The sequence below is a fragment of the Pieris napi genome, chromosome 9 (assembly GCF_905475465.1).
Source record: "Pieris napi chromosome 9, ilPieNapi1.2, whole genome shotgun sequence".
Taxonomy (NCBI): Eukaryota; Metazoa; Arthropoda; class Insecta; order Lepidoptera; family Pieridae; genus Pieris; species Pieris napi.
In genome coordinates, this window is record NC_062242.1 from 2,388,412 (window position 1) to 2,410,875 (window position 22,464).

The window sequence follows — 22,464 nt, forward strand, 5'->3', positions numbered from 1 at the left end:
TTATTTACTGTAATTTTTCGTCTCTTTTTGACATTTTTCATTTACGTGTAAAATTATTTATTATTTTAACAGAATTAGTTTGGGCACACTGTTCGCACCAATTACCAAAGAAATAAATAAATAATCATGTTTCAGTATCTCTAAAGTACAAAAATACGAATGTTCTTTAAATGTTTCTTAGTTGTATATGTAATAAATAAAATCCTTGTGTAATTTGTAATTTAAAATAAAATCATTATGGTAGTACTATTTTATTTGCTAAATATTGCACACTGATAAAATTGTCTTTAGTAGTCTGCAATTTTTTCACCATCTTCGACCACACGTTGTACAATTGTTTGTCACACTTAAATTCTTATACACATATAAATAAATAATTATATTTCTTAGATTAGAATCTTTAGATTATTGATTATCAATTATGTGTTAACTGATGTTTCATTTCATTTCTATGTTAGTCTATCGAAAAGACGCTAGTTTTGGTTTGTCGTTTAAATTTTAATTCTGAATTTTGGATTATAAAAGACATATGATAAAAGGGTTCATTTACAAGTAAAATAAACTCTAAATCTTGTTTCTTAAAATACATATGTCAGTAATACATTTGAGTTTAATTCATGATACACATAAAGAAATAAATATCGCTAAATTGTTTAAAACCTTTACAGCACCCGTTGTTACTAGCCTTGAAAGCTGAACTGTTATCTCAAAGTTCTGTTATCGTCCAACGGAGTTATCAAAGCCAGATTGAACTTTTACTGTAATGGAGTACTCTAAGCTAAGTACACAATAACATTAGTGCCTTATGGTGCATTCTTTGTTTGAGTTCAATGTGCATGTTATTAAAGTTTCAACTGGTTTTTAATGGAGCTTTTAAGAGCTTTGTCGTGCTTGCATTTCTTGATATATCGTGGCCCCAACCATGTTAGACTAGCTAATTAAATGTCGCGTTTGAACCCCGGTTGGGACCTAGGTAACTTAAACATGTTCTATAAGAAACAAAAAGTTATTGTTATTTTTTAAAAATTTAGAAATTTTATATTTTTTTATTGTTAGCGGAAAGGCCGGCCGTGATGGTTATGAGACTTAGATTTAAAAAAAAGAAAATATGAGAGGGCACTTGTGCCTGCGCACAAACTTGTGCACCGGTGCATACTTGTAAAAAAAAATAGTGGCACTATAAAGTTTTTAGTTACTGTTATCGTACTTTATTACTGTTATCTGTTACATGATCATTTGTCAATTAATTAGGCAAGCCTCCTGTGCCTTCTTTTTTTTTCCTTCCGTTGGAGCCAATTTTAAATGCGCAATAGAAAGAAAATCGAATCGAACCTACGCGATGTGAATCGCACGCTGAAGCTACTAGGCCAACACTGCTCTACATACTACAAGTATATAGCAGTGCCCAGATGTTTCTGTTTCTGGGGCGAATTAGTTTAGAAAATTGAATACACAACAAAGTCGCTTCGTCGTAGGCTGAATAAACCTTAAATCTAAGGTTTTAAAGTTTGAAAAACAGATAATTACAATTTAATATTATATATTAAATATAATATTAATATAATATTTAATTGTCATAGACACTTGTTATGCGTTTTACAATAGTGTTATTATAATAATCTAGCCATGAATATCAAAATAAGGTTACCTTAGAACAGTCATGCAGAAGTTGTGGCTATACTGATAGCGTTTATGTTGTTTTCAGAATGCCGACGTCCGTCGTTCCGCAACTTAGCGGTTTTTTAAGGCAGTTTTTGACACGCTATGTGGAAACAGCTGCCCGCCGATATGGCTATTTGGATATTTCTAAACCAATTCGACTTACGGTACTTCAAGAGCAACCAATTCTTAAAAGGCCGGCAACGTAGTTGCGAGCCCGAAATGTGAGTATTTATAGGCGGCGGTAGCACTTAACATTTGGTGAGCCTCCTGCCATTTTGCCCTCTAATACATAAAAAGGTATACGTGCAATCCGTAATGCCAAAGTCATGCATTTGAACACCAAGATTTGTGGCTGTGTGGAAGTAATAGCCAACGAGAGGTTGAAAAGTTAGTAAAATGTTTCTTCTAGACTTTAATTGAAAGTTAATATTAAGAATGTATATCATTATACCTTCATAATATTACATCTACGTATTAACACGTCTTCGTGTTTTTGTATTATTAGCTCATGAAAAGACAGTTGAATAAGAACCTGCCAAATATATGGTATTAATGGGTGGCAAATATTCCACTTTATTTATTTGGTAATCCCACAGCTAACAATTTTCAGCTATGTTGTGTGGTGTGAAAGGGTAGGCTTCATAAGTATACCCCACAGGTGATTAAGCGCTGTGGATATTCTTAATTCTCCTTTTATGCATATTGCGAGATAGATTTTTATAAGGCCCGTGGCTAGTAGTAAATGCGATTACGGAGGCTATGTTGACTGGAAAGATATTAAGCCGTTCAAGAGAGACAGCCTAAGCATTATTGATATTTTTTTAGGTGTGTGCCGCTACTTCATACTGGAGTCGTTATAAACGACGAACGAAAAATATAGTACATAATTTTTTTTCAAAAATCGCCCACATACAGACCACACACGTAGACAAGTATTATAGTACATAATTCATGTTGTACACAGCTTATGGTTAGAGCCCGTCTTGTTTAAGTAAAGACGAGACTCAAAACATAAATAATTAATTTAGATTGGTTCTAGAAACAATATGTAAGATATTCGACGGAATTAGTAAACATCATCTATCGTTGTTTGTTCCGTTTGACACAATAATAAACGTTAAACATATTTGTATGTGTGTAAGCCTAGGAGGCTGTTGTTAAACAAATATTCTACGTAGACAAATTTTAAGTTAAGAAACTGTCAAATTTATACTGAAGAGATCCGGTCAGTCTTTCTTATAGAACAGCCGTGCGATTCTGTTAATCCGTGAGTTCACCTCGCACTAACAACGCTCCCTTCGTCACTCACGTCGTTTTTGGAATCTCATGGCATTCTGTTAAGCAATTTCACATTACGTCTTGACAAGCGGAGGGAGCTTGTAGTGTGTTTATCAGAATGCCAAATCGTAAAATGACTGCTTCACGATTTGAGCGCGACCGCCGCTGCGAAAACCGCTGTGAGAGTTCGAGAAGTGAGTTACAGAATCGCAAGGCAGCAGGCTAGCAGGCACAGGTTCATCTTACCTCATCTGGTGTTAAGTGATACGGCCCATGGACACTCACGCTTCGAGAAGTTAGTGCCTTGTCGGCCTTTTAAGAGACAAAAAGATGGTTAAGGGACAAATACGTAAGATATATGTCATAAATCATGGACTAGTAAAACATTGTTACAAATTCCGACCAAAGACTAAGAAGTGAAGGTACGCGCGTAGAAGGCGCTTCAAGAAACTGGTGTGGAAAATATTTAAGGCTTACAGATACCGGCAAACATCTTGAATAAATGTCCTTGCCTGCGCAGAAGCGATTTTTTGTATTACTTGGGTGAGAGTGACGTATCGATCGCGTGATTGGTAAATCAGTTGACGTTTCTGTCCCGCGATGCATGTTTAATGCACTCCCTTGTTTAATGCTTAAGAAGTTTGCCGGTATCTGTACTAGGAATAACATAGTGTATCGCACTCCATTTTTAGATTTGAGTTTACATTGTGTGCATTGAGGTGTAAATAAATTTAAAACAGCACGAGTAATATCTGTATTTAAAAGGCCAGTCATCGTGGCCCATGAGCACCCATTGAGTCAAATGTCAATATCATTTATTCATATAGGTAACGCAATGTACACTTATGAACGTCATAAAAATATAAATATGAAATGCTTCTAATTTTACATTTACTGCCAGTTCTCAAATCAAGGGCGTAGAACGGAAGAGAAGAACTGGCAATAATCTTTCCACCACTCTTTTATTCTAAGGGCCTTTTGCCCAGCCGTATCTCCCAGTCAAACCCCCGGGAGTTGATTCCACAGTTCGCAAAAAAAGAGTCTTATAAAAGATCAATCAAGGTGTACTAAGCTTTACTGTAATAAAACCAAAATAATTAAATACTCGTATGAACGTTTTATGAAACAAAGTTTCTTCGAATCGTTTTATTGGACTTATTAAGACTTACAAGAATGTTGGCCACCGCAACGATCGTAAATTTAGCCTTTATGCACTTATTAGTCTTAAACTTTGCCAGGACGAAATGCATTGGTAAGATAGTGCCAATTCTATGGGTAAGACCATCAAGTGCAGTGAAGTAAGACAAACGAAATGTATGTATCAGGTATGTCTAGAATTATTTTTGGAAAAGGGTCTTAATTACTTACAAATGATGAATGGAACAGATATTGATAATTTTATGGCAATTACGAAAATATTAACCTCTAGACTCTAGAGTCTTGAGCCTAGATCGTGGACTTGTTAAAAGATATTTTAAACTGTCCGTAGAAAAATTTATAATATATATAATATATATATAAAATATAATGGTATTTTTTGTTTTACACCAATGTGCACGTACGTACGTTCGTTCGTACGTTCTTGGTACGTAAAACTTTTTGTGAATTTCTTTACTAATTACAAAGTTATTTAATAGAAGTAGTCGTTATATAATATACTAGCTGACCCGTCAGACGTTGTCCTGCATGATATTTCAAGGGTTTAGGATATTAAACAAGTATGAAGTTCCGACTGCAGCGCCATCTTCTGGGCTGATTTGTGAATCAAAATGCATATAAAAATTCATTCAACTTAAAAATCATTATTTTTTAAGAGGCCCGTGGCGGCTTCATGTTTGGTTCCAAAGAACCGTTCAAGCGTTCTTTATAATTTTTGATGTCAACAAAATTTTGTGGAAATAAAATAATCGCTCCGCTTATGAATTCGACCAGACCATCTAAATTAAAGAACTTTGATAAATTACCGCATTTTTTCTCCAAATGTTATATTTCTTGTGATAAATATTAAACAGTGACACTTGTTCTCATTTTTACATATTTATGAAGTTACTTTAGTATTTGACTTTTTTGTGCAACGAAATAAATCATTTATTTTAAATTTCGATAACACAAAAAAGTATTTTACGAAGTAGGTACAGATAAAATATCATCACATAAAAGGAGGCTTTACACATTGTGTTATTTGTTCCTATGTAGCCTGGGACTAAGTTATTGCATAGCTTTTATCGCGGACTTTGAGCGCGGCGACCGAATCAAGAAATTCCGTAACGAAAAAACCTAACACACGATGACGTAATATAGGTGCGGCCATACGCGATAGACCATACGCGGGACAGAACGCATACTGTATTCACATCTCTCTGACAAGATCGGTAACGTAGCGTAAGCGCGGCCGCTGCAGCCGGTACGCGTTAGAGTGAGACAGACTATAGTGGTAGATTGAATTAATATCAAAGAAAAAAATACTACATGAATAAAAAATAAATAAATAATTATAATTGCATAAGTTAATAAAAAATGCTATGCAATAGCTTTACCGCGGCAGTACCCGAGTGCCACACGTTTTTGTTTATCGTAAGCGATCAGCCGTCTGTGCCTGACACCTATTTTTGACTCTATGATACATTGGTTTTCTGGCAATATTTTCGTTATCGCAATATATGTTTTTTTTAAATTAATAAGTGTAAATTTGTTGTCACGAAGTGTATAAATAAAGTGCGCATAAAACTGCGTTCATAAACTAGGCTTTAAATTTCAAAGTAAGAAGCACAAAGAACAACATTTTCGTAAGAGATCGAAACAAATATACTACAAAGTACAATACTGTATTCGGAGCAGTTTTCCGATACTTTATACAAAGCTTTCATTCAATATTGATTCATACACCAGTAACTTTAAAACCGAGTTTTCAGATTTAAGTTTATAAGCCGAATGAAAAGTTTATAGTTTGAAACTTGGTTGTTACGCGGCCCATTGGAGTCGCGGATGTGTGAAGGCTTTCATAGTTGCGGAAATTAGTTGTTCGTGAACTGAATACTTTTGAGAATTTTATGTTCGAATTCTATTGAATAGCTAGTGGATTCGTGTCATATCTAATAAATATATGTTTCTATTTAAAACCTAAAAGTTTATTATTACTGACGTAAAGCACGAGATAGCGCTCTCAATATTTACCAAAATATACTTAATTCGTAAATTTTTATACATTTACACAATAAACTAGAAAAAAATATATTTTGTTTTTATAGCTCTGGGGACAACAAAAGGCTCTGATTTTAAGTAATACTGCCTGAAATTTTTGGAAGAGAAGAAAATACTAGTTATCATATTTAAATAAGTGTAGACGAGTAACGATGCCAGCGTGAATAAAATCATACTTCACAGACTGCATATGTGAAATAAAATGGTAGTAGCAAGTACAGTAAATAGCAAGACCAAAGTGGAACCTTATTTTTTTTTGTTATCTATGTCACTAACAATAATAAGAATTTAAAAGTTATAAATAGATAATTAAAACGAATTTAAAAAGTTTTGCCCCTGTGGCAGTGTACCTTTAACGCTGGCAGCATTTCCTCGCTGTATTGCGATACTTACTCGTTGAGCGAGGAAAGCACCAGCTCTGGCTCTACCAGGCGCCAAAGGGAACCAAATCAAAGTTGGAGGAAAAGCTCTATATGATATATGACCGGTTTATTTTTCTGCCTGGTCTGCTTTTGTGCTTATGTCGCTAACATAGATAACTTAATATCACTGACAAAGACATACATACCACCTAGTTTATATTCTTGAAATCTGTCTGTCGTAAATAATTTCCCAAGTTCGTCGAGGTGACGTCGACAAATGCGTCCTGGCTCTAATTGAATAACTTTGTGATAAGAGGCTTCTAGGGAGTAAAACAATTTACTTAAAATTATAAATAAATAGTTGCTATTATAGAAAACTCTCTGCTTTTACCATTTAAATAATAGCGTGAGTGTTATACTGTTCTGTGCCGAGCAGTGTTGGCCAAGTGGCTTCAGCGTGCGACTCTCATCCCTGAGGTCGTAGGATCGATCTCCGGCTGTGCACCAATGGACTTTAATTCTATGTGCGCATGTAACATTCGCTCGAACGTTGAAGGAAAACATCGTGAGGAAACCGGCTTGCGTTAGACCCAAAAAGGCTCAGGTGGCTGATCGCCTACTTGCCTATTAGATTAACAAATGATCATGATAGATATAAAAATCTGAGGCCCAGACCTAAAAAGGTTGTAGCGCCACTGATTTTATTTATTTATATTGTAAACAATATAAATAATAATTGTAACAAAACAAATTAAATATTTAGTCTTTGTTGGGCAGTTTTAGAGATTTCGAAAAATCTTAAAATAATTTGACGTTTACAATCAGGCTGCGGATGATGTTTACTCATCTTAATTATTGTTCAATGTAGCTCAGTCGATAATGACGGTCATGTGCGTAACGATCTCTTGACAAGGATCCCATAAAATACTTTACAAATTTAAATACACTGTATTTTAATTCTAACTAGATATTCACATTCTTACATATTTCACTACAATAAGAATTACTCTCTCCAGTCGATAGCTCATGTCAGAGAGTCCTGGTCAGCAAGGAAACATCTGGAGCCGACTGTCTGTTTCCACCGGTGCTGTCCAGCACCTCACTTATTACAGTGTATAGTTTTGAGAACGATGAGTCTTTCATCAGTCCATCTGGTTAGTGAACGGCCACGTGATCTTTTTCCTTCTGCTACCAACCACGAGCAGTTGTTCTCATCTCCTCTGCGTATTGTATGGCCAAAATATGTTAATTTTATACTAAATTAATTCATTATCAGCATATGATATATAGGCGAGTCCGTATGCAGTGTTGGGATCGATGCATTGGTCGCGAAGCGCGCGTCCGTATGACAATAGAACTTAAAAACGACAACGATGAAGAGATATCTCATGCCTTTGAAAAGTTCCCTTCTAAAGTACGTGATTGCCTGTAAACAAATTATCACACTTTAATTATTGTTTATCATTGGTGTAATAAAATACATATCTACATTTAATCTCAAACAAGCAGAAGGAATATTTCCGTGCACATAAACCGTTTTTATATTGCTATCAACCGGTATTTTTACGGTTCCTTGGTCGTTACGTTCAATAGTATTCAAAAGACATTGAATATCCTCCCGGGGAACGTTAGGGAAACGAGATGTTAAGGAAAATAAGGTTTCCAAAATTTTATGTTGTTACGCCATTTATTTTCTAAATTAAATCATACGTGTGTAAATTTCTTTCATATGGAATTTATCGTAACATTTTTGCTATAAGTCTAGATTTTACCAATAGGCGAATTGAAAAATTTCGCATGAAACGCATTTACACTAGCATAAAACTATTCAGGCCGGAAAGGTCTGGAGCGTGGTGGAGCGATGGAGAGCGGTGGAGACTCTCTGTGGAAGCCCGCTGCCCCATCTAGGGATTGTAGAACATTAAGTCAAGTATGTCATAAAACTCTTAGATTTTCCTTTCATTTGCTTCAATTGGATTCGATCAAAATCGGATATTAAGAAATGGCGCACAGCCGCATAGTTATGTAAAATATACTACGGCATAGTTATGGAAAATATAAATATATTCTTCGAATAATGTATACAAGTTAGCCGTCAAATCTAAATACAAAATACCATCCGTATCACCTCGACGTCCGGCGTTCCACAACTGAGCGTTTTCGTGTTTCTTGCCGCGCACCACCACTATGTGGAACCAGCTGCCCACTGAAGTATTTCCGAACCACTTCGACGGAGGGTCCTTCAATAAAAGACCATACCAATTCTTGAAAGGCCGGCAACGCACTTGCGAGCCTTCTGGTAGTGTGAGTGTCCATGGGCGGCTTTATCACTTAACATCAGGTGAGCTTCCCGCCCGTTTGCATCCTATTACATTTTAAAAAAAAGTTTAGAAATCAAACAGCCATCAAGCCTATCTTCAAATACATAACTAGAAATCACATAGGTTTGACTAAAACATTTTTTTGTTCGATACGAATATGTAAACAAAAATATTCACCCAGTTTTGTGTAAAATCTAGTGAAAAGAATTGTTTTCGTCGTTTGTGCAGTTTTTTAATAAAAGTGTGAAAAGTTTTAATGAACGTCTAAAATGTTACTTAACATTATTTTGTCAGTATTTAAAATTCTGTTTTCCCGTGGAAAATAAAGTTACAATTTCTCTCATTACTCAGTTGCAAGTAGCAATTGAAAATGTTAAAACACTGGCCTAGTTTCGATTTTATGTCGATGTAAAAATTATCTGAAATTGAAAGAATGCTTTAATACAAGGAAAACGTTTATCAACGCCTTAAGTATTAAAAGAAAAATATATCTGTGGCGCTGGAACCTTTTTTAGATCTCGGCCTCAGATTTTTGTATCTGCTTCACGATCACTTGTCAATCTAATAGGTGCTCACTGATTAGCACTCTGGGCCTGACACACGCCTTCGACTTCCTCACGTTGTTTTCATTCACCGTTCGAGCGAATGTTACATGCGCACTAAGAAAGCACAGCCGGGTATCGAACCTACGATATGAGAGTCGCGAGCTGAAACCTAACTAACACTGCTCTTTAATAATATTCAAATATTTTTTTTCTATTAATAGAAGAAAACGAATACAATGATTAATTTAAATTATCCTTTCAATATACTTTCATGCATAGGCTCGGATCCGGATGAACGATGTATTCAAATGATTCAGGTAAGGGATATTTTCAGAATATTAATTTAAAGGTCTCATGAAAAATATAAAACCGCCGTACAGTGATTAGTCGTTAGTTTATAGATATATGACTATGTTTCAGATTAGTTTAACAGTTTTAATGCATTTTATAGGTTCTATTTTTAAACGAACTTATTATAAGCAATGATAGATATCAGTCAGGCTTCTGCGCTAGAGTAGATTTTTGCATGTAAGATATGTTGATATCCGATGATTTCCTTCGCCATATTATGAGCACGTCTTTCGGGTGTATGGACGAGCTGGAATTTTCTATAAGGTTTTCCTCGGCATTATAAGAAGGTCCAAAGAAGACCATAGTAATTGTAAGCAATGATCACCATTTTCGTATTTTTATAAAGAGAATAATAGTGAAAATAAATTCGAGCTAGCCCGATTTACTGTGTGTTCTAGAGAGCTGTATTTTAAGTAATAATGTTGGAATTGTGCACGATTTAAGACACAGCGCATGGCGGTGTCTCTTTGAATTTTTATAGCTCCACAGAGGTTTACAGAAAATGCAGAGAATTTAATATTTCCTTAAAATTAAATTAAAGATATTTTTCAGCAAAATTGGATAATATAACTTTGCTTATGTGCAAAACAAAAGAGTTACATTGATTAAAACTTATTTTACCTGCATTTTAGAACCAGCTTATTTAAAACGTTTGATTTTCCAGAAAACTTGGGTATGTTTAGCATGTAACTTTTTCTTGCCAAATTAAAATTGATCATTTGTCAATCACATAGGCCAGGAGTGATCAACCTGTGCCTGATACACACCGTCGACTTTTTGGGTTAAGGCAAGCCGGTTTCCTCACGACGTTTTCCTTCACCGTACGAGCGATTGTTAATCGATAGAAAGTGCATTGGTCTAAGCCGCGGATCGAATCTACGACCCTAGGTCAGAGAGTCGCAACCTGAAGTCACTAGACCAACACTGCTTCTAATGACTTTTACAATTGCTAATAAACATAAAATACTGGCCGTGCGGCGGGTTAATCTACTCAAATGGGATGTTATTACACAAGTAGTTTCTGAGATAAGCGCGTTTAAACAAACAAACTTTTCAGCTTAATAATCCACAGATAATATATCATTTCTCGACCGTGTCTGTGTAAACACAATATACTTAAAAGCTACCGAACGGATTTTAGTGCGGTTGTCACCAACGTACGATTCCAGCCCTGCGATTCTGTAACTCACTTTTCGAACTCACATAGCGGTTTTCGCATCGGTGGTCGCTCTGAAATCAGCCGTGAAGCAGTCATTTTATGATTTGGCATTCTAATAAACAATAAACTACAAGCCCACCTGTACAGAATTCCGTATTGTATGTAATGTTCCGTATTGTATGTTTATCATGAAATATAAAGAATTTGCATATAAAAATATAACACGAAATCTACACGGGCATAGCTGTTAGTGGTAGCTAGTATCCACAATCTTACTACATACATGTGAATCATGATTAGATTTCAATGGAAATAAAGATATACTTGAATAGTTTTGTATGTAATTTCACCGGTAATTAATATCTGGTTATACCCGTTACTATGTTGTATTGTTTACGTCTTCGATATAAGATCTGAAAATAAATATTCGCCAGAATAAAGCATTCAATGTGATTTAAGAATATATTAATTTTATGTTTTAATATTAGAAGAATATTTTCGCATAGTACGCTAGAATAACTGTAATAAATTGTACTATGTCGTTCTTGTACAAAGTAAACAAAGTAAAGAATGTGGTAAGTAGATTGTTTCATTTCGTAAAGTACATTTTTCATTACAACGTATGTTGGACATATTTCTGCTTTCACAACTTCACTTCGGAACTAAGCTACTTTATATCTGTTTTTATTACTAGATATAACGTAGGTCTGAGACGTATTTTGATTATCTAATATGATAACATTATAATATGAGCAGTGTTGGCCTAGTGCTTCAGCGTGCTACTCTCATCCCTGAGGTCGTAGGTTCGATCTCCGGCTGTGCACAAATGGACTTTCTTTTTAAGTGCGCATTTAATTAACACTAGGTATCATTCGCTCGAACAGTGAAGGTACACATCGTGAGGAAACCGATTTACCTTAGACCCAAAAAAGTCGACGGTGTGTGTCAGGCACAGGAAGCTGATCACCTACCTACTTGCCTATTAGAGAGGCCCATACCTAAAAAAGTTGTAGCGCCACTTATTTATTTATTTTTAATTTTAACATTATAATATAAAGGCGGCTAATAGTGATACAAATTTTTTGGTGTGTGAGATGTTTCTTACTAAACAATTCCAACAAAGATTTCGTATATGATAGTAGGTACTAATGTATCTAAAAAGGATAATATTAGGCTTATTACAATTTCAAAGGTTAAAGCACCGGAAATGAAAGTTCTACAGACATCTGCCAGATGACCGGTAAGCAGATGGTTGAAGAAAAAAGGTTCTTTTGTTATCTATTTGATGAATGCAAACATGTGGTTAATGTTTCAGTTAAGTGGTAAATGCCCGGTTTAGATTGTATAGCTTTTTACCTTGTATGGTAAGATATTTTTCTCTCTAAATTCAGCTAGTCGAATGTGTAAGCTTAATTTACAAATTTCATATTTAATATTGCATTGAAGCTGTTAAATTAAAGATGTAAAATGAAAATAAACAACTTTCTGTTTAAAAAATAAACAATTTTTTCTAAGCTATTCCTGTCCTACGTCAGGACAATTTTTTTGAGCTTAAGTTCGCACCAATAAGTTATAATTAATTACTTATGATTATTAATCTCTGGCTTTGACGTAAAAAGTCTTATTAGTGCACGGTGAGGCTATTAAAAGACTATTGTGACCATTATAAACGGTATGCTTTAGTTTTTATAATAGTTCGGAACAGGTTGCGTGGGAACAACCGAATGAAACATGTTATCATCAACATAACGGTGCAGAATGAAAATAAAACAAGAATCGTTCACATAAATGCTATTTAATGCAATCCCAATCCAATTAAATTGAAATGCGATCAAAATAAATAATAAGCGTAAATTTCCATTCAGTCGACCATATTAATTTTCACTTGTTCTAGGAGTTTCGATTTCGTTCGATTTATCTTTTTGTACTTCGGGTTTGCTTTGACTGATCTCCTGACGCTACTTCTGATCATCACTCTGTCGAAGAGTTCTTCACTGGTGTCTTCACTTCCGTCATCGGAGAAGTGATTATTCATACTTTCATCTAATTTCTTTGGCCTTATTAATAGTGAAGTGTTCATCGTATCATCTGAGAGCGTCGCATCGACGTCCTCAGAAAGCTGTCTATCTTCATCACTTGTCGCTTTTTCTGAGCTGAGTTGGCGGACCAGGACTCTGGATTCGGTTCGAGGTACCTCTAGGTTTTTCTTTTTCTCATCCTTTTTTTTAGTGCCTTCGCGATTACTTGGTTTGTATTTCATTGGAGAGAAATCTACTCGACGTAAGAAACTGATGGAATCTGCAAATCGCCGACTGCCTTTTCTTGTAGTTTTTGGGGCCGCTTTTCCATCCTTAGATTTACATAAGTTATCATCGACATCCAATGCAACGCCAGAGTCAGAGTTAGATTCTATATTAATTGTGATTTCCGGTACACTTAAAGCCTCTTTGATTTTAAGTTTATTAGTTATTTCTTCAATAATATCTTCTTGTTTTTTTATTATTTCATCTTTTTGTGCTAATTGTTTGTTCACTGCCTCGGTTCTTATAGCTAGATTTAATTCGTAATTTTCAAGTTCCTTAGACAAGAATTCTAATTCCCTTTTTCTGTTATCTTCGAGCTTTTTAATGGTCTCAGCCTGTTTTATGTAGGCGTCTCTGAGTTTCGCAATTTCTTGTTTATGTGACGTAGTAAGAAACTTGATTACGTTAATAGCTTCCTGGAGCGTTGACGGCTGCAACAGATTTTCTCTACTCGTACTGGACGTCATTTTTCTTAGATCTGTAAAAAACATATATTTATTATTGACACGATACAATGATTATAAAATATGTATATATGAATGATGATAAGTATTAAGTGAATAATTATTTAACATCATACAAAACTAAAAAGAAAAACTTAATATTTAAGTTTGTAAGTTAATTCTAACCGCCTTATCAAGGAATAATTAATAAATTGCATAAGACTGCGGTTTTAAATACGTTTTAGTGGTACCTCATTAGTGTAATAGGTAAGTAACTTAATTAGTTTATCATAAGCACTTGTTAGGAATAATGATTTAACATCAATCGGATTATCAAGTTTGTAATTTCTTTGAACAATAATCCTATTGTACCTATATTATCAAGATTGTGTCATTTTTACTTCAAATTCATTATGATGTCTTTGTAGCGTTATATTAGCGTGTTTTACAATAGATAAAGTAATAATGTATATTCTTTATCTATTGTTAGTATTATTCTCAGAGATAATACTAATATCCAATATATAATAACCTAACATGTGTATTATAAGTAATAGATTGTCGACTCGAAGTCACACTGCTTGGTAAATACGGATTTTAAAGGATATATAGAAACTCGAAGAACGCTTTATATTTAAATTTATTCTACACAAAAAGTGATTTTTAAAATCGGCTTCGTATAAATCGACTTTTAACTATTAGCTGAATTGTTCCAATTGTACGATATTTTTTTTACTTCTATTGGTACTTCCCAAACCTAAACTGTTTTATGAATATCCGATAATGGATAAAACCCTAGAAATTTCTTCGAAACACTAATTAAGTTCCGTTGCATTAACGGATTGCTATCAGCTGTAACTATTGTCATGCAGGTAGCACCCTAAAGTTTTTATGGCATAATGGTAATATTTTTTACTACTACTAGGAACTTACTAAGTATTTGATTTTAAGCTCTGTATATTAACTTCAGTTGGATTAGTAGAAAATATTTTCCCACAACTATTACAATAGGCAGTTCACTGGATTCATATTTTAAAATGAAGCCCTTAAAGAGAGAAAAATATATTGTAATATGACCTAAAAGCGTGCATAATGGCGTTAGCCCAGATATGTATATTGTATTTCCGTACGAACTAAATTAAATAAAACTGCTGCTACTTCATATTATGTTATTAAAACTCTTAACCATTATTATTTACTCCACATGAGTATAATTCCGATTCTTAGAAAAGCTTAAGAAAACCGGCTCAAAATTGTGATTGGCCTGTGCTGTAAACGTCCAATACAATTATTGTAATGATTTGATTTATTCCGTTATATTGTCCTAATGTTTCCTTACCATTGTTTTTAGATAAATTACGTTTATTAACCTCATGAACATATTAGATCGATCATGAATTAATATTTAAACTAAGTTGAATCAAGAGTGTTCCTACAGTTTCCAAAGTGGTCATACCAAAACTATTTTACTGTTATATTACCCCAATGATAGGTATATAGGAAGGAGTAAATATTTAATCAAAAGTGTGGTTTGGTATGTGAGTACTATATATTGAAATAATTTTTTTTTTAAATATGTACAGAAGATGTATTACATTATTTACATAACGTGTGCCTTATAGAGATCGTCAAATTTCGAATTACTCATTAATTAATTATTTAATATTTGATATTCGAATTATTATTTGATATTTAGAGCTTACATATCAAGATAATATAACAATAAATCAAAATAGTTTTAGCAAAAACACGATGAAGCTTGTTTAATATTGTATAATTTAAATTGAGTAGTCGATTACAATACGAACGCAAATACTATTAAGATTAGATATTTTAAAATATTTTTCAGAGCGATCTAAATCCACCTGCACCGAAGTATGCTCTTCCATTCCACAAATACCATCGTGGTTTATATTATCCGTACAATAACATTATTGTTCGCCGAACAAGTGACCTTTTAAACAGCTGTTTTGTTAAGTCACTATAGAATTCCTTTCTTAGAATCTCTTTATGTTTTAATATTTAATTTATATGTTGATGTAGTCTTTAGATTATATACCAGCTACCTATAAAAACTAAGTGAATAAAATTACTTTTTCTATATTATACATATATGATATATATACTATTCATAAAATACAATACAGATATACAAAAAAGAAAATTTTAATTCAAATAATGGACTTCATTTACCGGACTCCAGAAAGCTTACAAAATTACCGCAATTTAAACACCATATAATATTTAATTAACACTTCATATTAGTTAAGCATTGTATTAATTATTAAAAATTTACTAATAATCATCCCTATAAGAAACTAAATCAATTATTAATTAATAAACTACAATTAAATAATTAATAAAACTAATTACCTGAACAAAACGATCTCAAATCAAAATAAATCGGGAACAATACATAACAAATAACACATCACACATTGGCGGCTGAACACTGACTGAACTTATAATAAAACATTGACAAAGCCTTAATTGATTCCCCAACTAAAACACCTTACTGTACATATATTATTACACGATTTTGATCCTTACGACTATATAATAAGAAACGATGTCAGATGAACAGTTTTAATACTCTAAAGTATGAGTCAGAACAAGTTTCCCCGGATTCCGATGCAGGTAAGCCGGGACTGAGTTCATAGACCTGCCAACTATTAATAGACGGTGGGAGAAAAGGGATCATTTTATAGTGGTATGCCAATTGTTGAAACTTCTTAGAATGTATTATACCGTAAAGGACTCAATAATAATTCTGGAAAAATACTGAAGAATTTATTGACTATCTTAGTTTCAAGCATTTACATTCCTAGAAATTTCTACCATCATAGTGAGAAATTAAGACTATTCATTGGAACAGCCTGGATTCAAAGGCTCACTCCACTATTTAGACCAGTGTTTCCAGAGGGGCAATTCTATTGTTAAGAGACCCCTCTTAACAATAGGATTGCCCCTCTATTCAAAAATTAATTAAAATTATTTGGAATTTGAGTTTCACTTTCTTTTTTATGTTTTGAAAATGTACTTGTTTTTCGTTAACAATTTCCTAGTAGGTAATTTCTTCATAAAACCTATCATTTAAGTTTCTTAAATGAACAATTCAATTATTTATAAATAAATTATGTATGTTAAATAGGGTTGCATACGAATTTAAGAAAGACTAAGGTGGGGCATGGTTCAAAAAAGTTTTGGTATTAGACACTTAATTTGCACATAATTAATTAATTAATTATGCGAATTTGTACAAGGAAATTAAATAGATAATATCAGAAAACATTTGTTAAAGGCAAAGGTTTTCATAGAATTTGATTTTACAGCGATTTTCTTTGTTCTTGTTTCTAAAATCAGGAAGACAAATAGGTTTATTGTTAAAAGTATGTGTTATCAACACGTAACGTAACGTTTAACGTTACTCGGTTAGATTCCAGGAATTAATTTCGAGTTAATTGTAACAAAAGACAGAACATATACTTAAATAATCACTTCTATTGACTTAATATATAGACCACAGGCATTATACATACAGGAGAATATAATCAACGAATATAGTTTATCTATTGATTTTAGTAAAACTGTTTCATCTATACTAATATTATAAAGAGGAAAGATTAGATTTTTTGTTTGTTTGAAATGAATAGGCTCCGAAACTACTTGACCGATTTCAAAAATCGGGTCTCGTTCTCTTTCAACAATCTTTCACCGTTGGCAAGCTACACTATTCCCGAGTGACATAGGCTAAGTTTCATTTTAAAAAAAAATTAGGGATGCTTACTAAAACTTGAATAATCTAACCCAAGGTGTAAAAAAATCAACAAAAGACTTCCTTCAATCGCGTGCCCTGCGAAAACTATTTATGATAGAACAAAATGATGTATCACAATTTTTCAGGACACATCACTATCTATAGAAAATATCTCGACAGCATGTCTCTATCTTTTATAGTTACGTCACAATAAGCGTCCCTTTATTATTATTTTTTTATTTAAATACCACCGCTAGAAAAGGCTCTTTATTCGTACCTAGGCATTGATCATTATCAAAATAAATACCAACGTTTCACATAAGTTACAATTTAATGTCATAACCACCAAAAAAGCATGGTGGATTGGTGTTCTCCTGCCGTTTCTCTTGAATAGTTGACTACTATGTAATATAACAAAAATCTTAGCCACAGCAACGCTTGGCCGAGTCTACTAGTAGGTATTATAATATAATTAATGACAAACAAGTATTCAGTATTATATATTATGTAATATATTTGAGAGAAGTTTTGTTCGAGATTTTGACACCAATAACTCGTTGCTGCCTAGCCGATCTTGGTATTTTTTTATCTTTAATGATCCAGTTGGAACCCGTATAAGGTGGATATTTTGGAGGATCCTGTTAGTAGTAACCTGGTTAAAGCAGAACTAAAATTTATTGTTTGTAAAATTCTCAATAAACACATTGGTGATGCCACATTGAAATAATGTATGCAAACTGTGGTGTAGGTTTAAAATTCGCGTAATAAAATACGTTATTAACAATTATAACTAATATGAAGAATTAGCTGTATTAATTAGTGTTCTTGTTAACAAATTATGTTTAAGAAGAATTTAATCTTCAAACTTCTGGCATAAAATGAAGCTTGTTTAAAGTATAAGTTAACTATTTTCATAACATGAAATTGATGTTTTAGATAATTAATGTTAGATACAGTCAAAACCGGTTATAACGACATTGAAGGGACCGTATAGTTGCCGACGTTATATCCGATAGTCGTTATAAGCAATGTCATATATTATGTATACACAAGTATAGTTCATATGTATGTACAATACATACAAGTTATATTATCATAGTTATCTATCTAGAATAGGTAGGTATGGGTTATAATATGGTATGTTAATATTATAATATGTAAACGAGTCAAAAAGAAACAAAAATATTTATTACGAAATAATTAGGTACAAAAGTAATCAGTTATTTTGGTCTGTTTTTTTTTAGCCCATTCTCAAATATTTTTTGCATTTTACGTTTCATACTCCTCAAGGTATGAGTATCACCAGTATCAAACTGTTCGTTAAAGGCAACAAATTTTTTTAAGAGCCTCGGAAATCGTTGTTGGCTGAAACTGTTCGTTGGGATAAAGTGCGTAGGTTATAATATGCCTAAATATTCATTCAACGTCCCTAAATAAGATTTAAAATCGTTTGGATTGTTTTGTTTTGCTGAGACAAGAAGCGGTTGGTCGTTATAGCCGATGAATATCGATAAAATTTCGTCGTTGTAAGCGATATGTCGCTGTATCCGATGTTGTTATAAGCGGTTTGTTTACTGAATAGTTTACTAGGGATTCGGACGGGACCATACAATCTGGTTGTAATAACCGATAGGTCGTTGTAAACGATGTCGTTATAAACGGTTTTGACTGTATATTGATTAATAGGCTAACTCGATAAGTTAATTACTAACATTGATGAAAATATTGATATATTTTACAACAATCTTCCTTCTTTGTTTATCATATTCTTAATGAAGTGTAAGTTTCTATTTAGTTTTGGTTATTATTTATTTTGTGGTTGCTTGTTTAATTTTTCCCTAGCTAGCTTGATTATGATCTAATTAATATAATTGATGTGTAAAATTTGTGATGTCATATTATATAATTTTAGTTATACACGTTGTTTAAGAACTTATAAATAAATAAATAAATAACGTATTAATAATATAAATCTAGTCAGCTTAGCTAAACGCTGAATTTGAGCGTTGGAACCCAAGCCTTTTTCGTTAGAAAGAATAAAAATAATAAAAACGATTGTTTCCGCCCGGGATCGAACCGGGGGCCTTCTGCGTGTTAGGCAGATGTGATAACCGCTACACCACGGAAACGATATGTATTGTCGACAATTTATTGAACACATACTTTAACTCATATTTATTACTAGTAATAGTGGCTTGACAACTTCTGACGTAAAAGGTTTTAATACAAACTTAAGTGTAATCGTTATCTGATAAAAAAACACGCGAAGAATAGAATACGCATTCCTTCAGTTTTTGAATCTGCCATAAAGAGTGGGTAGCATTAAGCTATAGGTAACAGTAAGCGAACAGCAGCAGAAGTATTTAGGAACGTAAATTTTAATGAAATTATGTTTTTTAATTGGCCCTACGGAGTTCAATACATGTACAAGAAAACATTAGACATTAATTACGACAGAAGAGGAGTGTTGGCCTAGAGGTCAGCGTGCGACGCTCATCCCTGATAAGATAGAACCGGCTGTGCACCAATGGACCTTCTATGTGCGCAATTAACACTCGATCGGGAAACGGGACCCGGGCTACGGGGAATAAAAACATTGTGAGGAAACCGACATAAGTTCGACCCAAAAATTACCTCATGAAAACAAGACATACAGAAATATGAAGTCCGGACCTAAAAGGTTATATTGTTACTGTTTATTTGTAATAACGGTCAGTCAACATTTTTACAATAACTAGAAAAAGTATAGAACTGTACAAGAACGAGATTATAGCGATATAATAAGAACACCAGCTGGTCAAAATCGATGCCATAACAGAACATGTTCTTTTTTTTAAATAATTATTTTTGAAGTTATACTTTAGGCGCGTTATGAAAAATTGATGAGAGTGAAATTTTACGACGCGCGCACCGTGACACAAAATTAACAGAATGAAGTTGCCCACGGAAGATGCTACGGCATTGGACATAATTTAAAAACAACATTCGAATAATAATAGAATTTATGTTACACTTAATGTTAGAGAATAATGATAAATATTTATTTATTTAATTTTTCAAATGTAAACTGAACTTTATTGACTATAATGACTTCTTTTCCAGTCTTTGATTATTTAATTGTAATTAATTATTTGCATGCAATCAAAAACTATTTTTAACAACGCCAAAGAAGTATAACTTCTTACGCGCGTACATAAGTACACGCACCTTTTTTTTATAATAATCTATAAAAGACGTAGCCTCAGCGCAGCAAAAGCAATTTTACCTTAAGCTCTAGATAGGTCGAGTGTACTGAATAACGCACGCCTTATCACAGACTAATATGATATTCTAAGTGTCAAGTTAGTCGTAAATAGTAATAAAACCTCATATATATTTATGATCCAGGCTGATGCGGAAAATGGAAAACTGGCAACATCCTACATATTCTGTCAAGAGGGTTGGACGTTCGTATGACGTTTATGGAGTGAATTGAAAAGATTTGGGAATGTTTGAAACTTCTTAAAATTTATGTGTTTTGTATTTTCTCATAACTTTTAAAATCAGATATTACTGTAATGTATAGTGGTTGCCTAGTGAAAGGGTTTGCGTCGCTCCATCCTGAGGCCGCAGACTCGCAGCCCGGTTGAGCAATAATTGTTTTTTTTTCTATGTTATGTGGAATAATTGCCACGAAAATATTGCACTCATGAAATGAATGCGTAATGCATTGAAGGCTGATGAAAGAAGTATGTCTATGACACTACTCAAAAGCAAAAATGATAAGTCAAACATATAGGTACAAAGAATAATTATATTTATTTTTAAATAATTTTATTTATAATTCTTACATAAAATATTTTAATTATAGTCATCTGTTTTTTTTTATGTTACAGGAGGCAAACGGGCAGGAGGCTCACCTGATGTTAAGTGTTACCGCCGCCCATGGACACTCGCACTGCCAGAAGGCTCACAAGTGCGCTGCCGGCCTTTCAAGAATTGGTACTCTCTTTTCACGAATGACTCTAAGTCGAATTGGTTCGGAAATACATCAGTGGGCAGCTGGTTCCTCATAGTGGTGGTGCGCGGCGTTTTAACGAACGTTTTAACTACTTCGGTTCCAAATACTTTACATCCTTTCTTATAACAACACTATATGTGATTTAAAATGTGACTTCTTCGATACAAAAGTCCCGTCGGGAGTTGTGTGCGCAATATTGCGAGATACGATTGTAAGGAAGTTGCATGAATCTGTTTTGCGCTACGCCTTCTAAAGTTCTCATAGTATTTTCACACGTGTATATCCACTTAAAAATAAATAAATTAGTGGCGCTACAACCTCTTTAGGTCTTGGCCTCAGATTTCTGAATCTGTTTCATGATCATTTTTAAATCTAATAGGCAAGCAGGTGATCAGCCTCCAGTGCCTGACACACGCCGTCGACTTTTTGGGTCTAAAGGATGTCGATTTCCTCACGATGTTTTCCTTCACAGTTCGAGCAAATGTTAAACGCGCACATAGAAAAAAAGTCCATTGGTGCACAGATGGGGATCGAACCTACGGTATGAGTCGCACGCTGAAGCCAGGCCAACACTGCTCTACTATATCCACCTACTAACATATATTCATAAGTACCTGTTTGTCCTCATTTTTAGTGTGTGATGTTTGAGAGCATAACTAAAATGAAAACAAAAATGAACATTCATGTTTATTGTTCGCAAGGCGACACCTTTTAACGCAACACGAATCTTATTTTATTTCCTTGTACCGAATAAGTTTATTTATGTACTGGGATATTTCTATCGTTTAGATCGTAACACGTTCCGGCAATGGTCCGTGAAACTTGGGGAAAAACTTTTATTGATATTAAGGGTTTTCATTTTCGCAACTTCCGGTGTGTCGCTCGCTTCGATAATTTCACATGTATGTATTTGTACGAATATTCAAATTATATGCGAACTGGTGCCTATATACAAAGGATAAATACATTTGATATCTTTTTATACGTGGCATCGAATGGATATGCCATCTGAAATCTTATATTTTACCCTTTAAATCATACTAGAGAAAGGTGCTTGCTAAATTGAATGAACAGAAACAATA

General features: G+C 33.6%; 1 protein-coding gene and 1 non-coding gene across 2 annotated transcripts; both read right to left on the minus strand.

Annotated features, from left to right (window-relative positions):
- Positions 1-12,658: 12,658 nt before the first annotated feature.
- LOC125052668 lies at positions 12,659-16,120 on the minus strand. Its single transcript, XM_047653637.1, has 2 exons — positions 15,999-16,120; positions 12,659-13,660 (listed from the first exon to the last, which is right to left on the minus strand). Exon 2 carries the CDS (start codon positions 13,647-13,649, stop codon positions 12,741-12,743), a length of 909 nt encoding a protein of 302 aa, XP_047509593.1. The 5' UTR covers positions 13,650-13,660; positions 15,999-16,120; the 3' UTR covers positions 12,659-12,740.
- Positions 16,121-19,438: 3,318 nt separating this feature from the next.
- Trnav-aac lies at positions 19,439-19,511 on the minus strand. Its single transcript has one exon. It is a non-coding gene; the product is annotated as a tRNA-Val (tRNA).
- Positions 19,512-22,464: the final 2,953 nt, after the last annotated feature.

Excerpts from the sequence above, each read along its gene's own strand:
- LOC125052668 (XM_047653637.1), bottom strand. The coding sequence starts at position 13,649 with ATGACGTCCAGTACGAGTAGAGAAAATCTGTTGCAGCCGTCAACGCTC.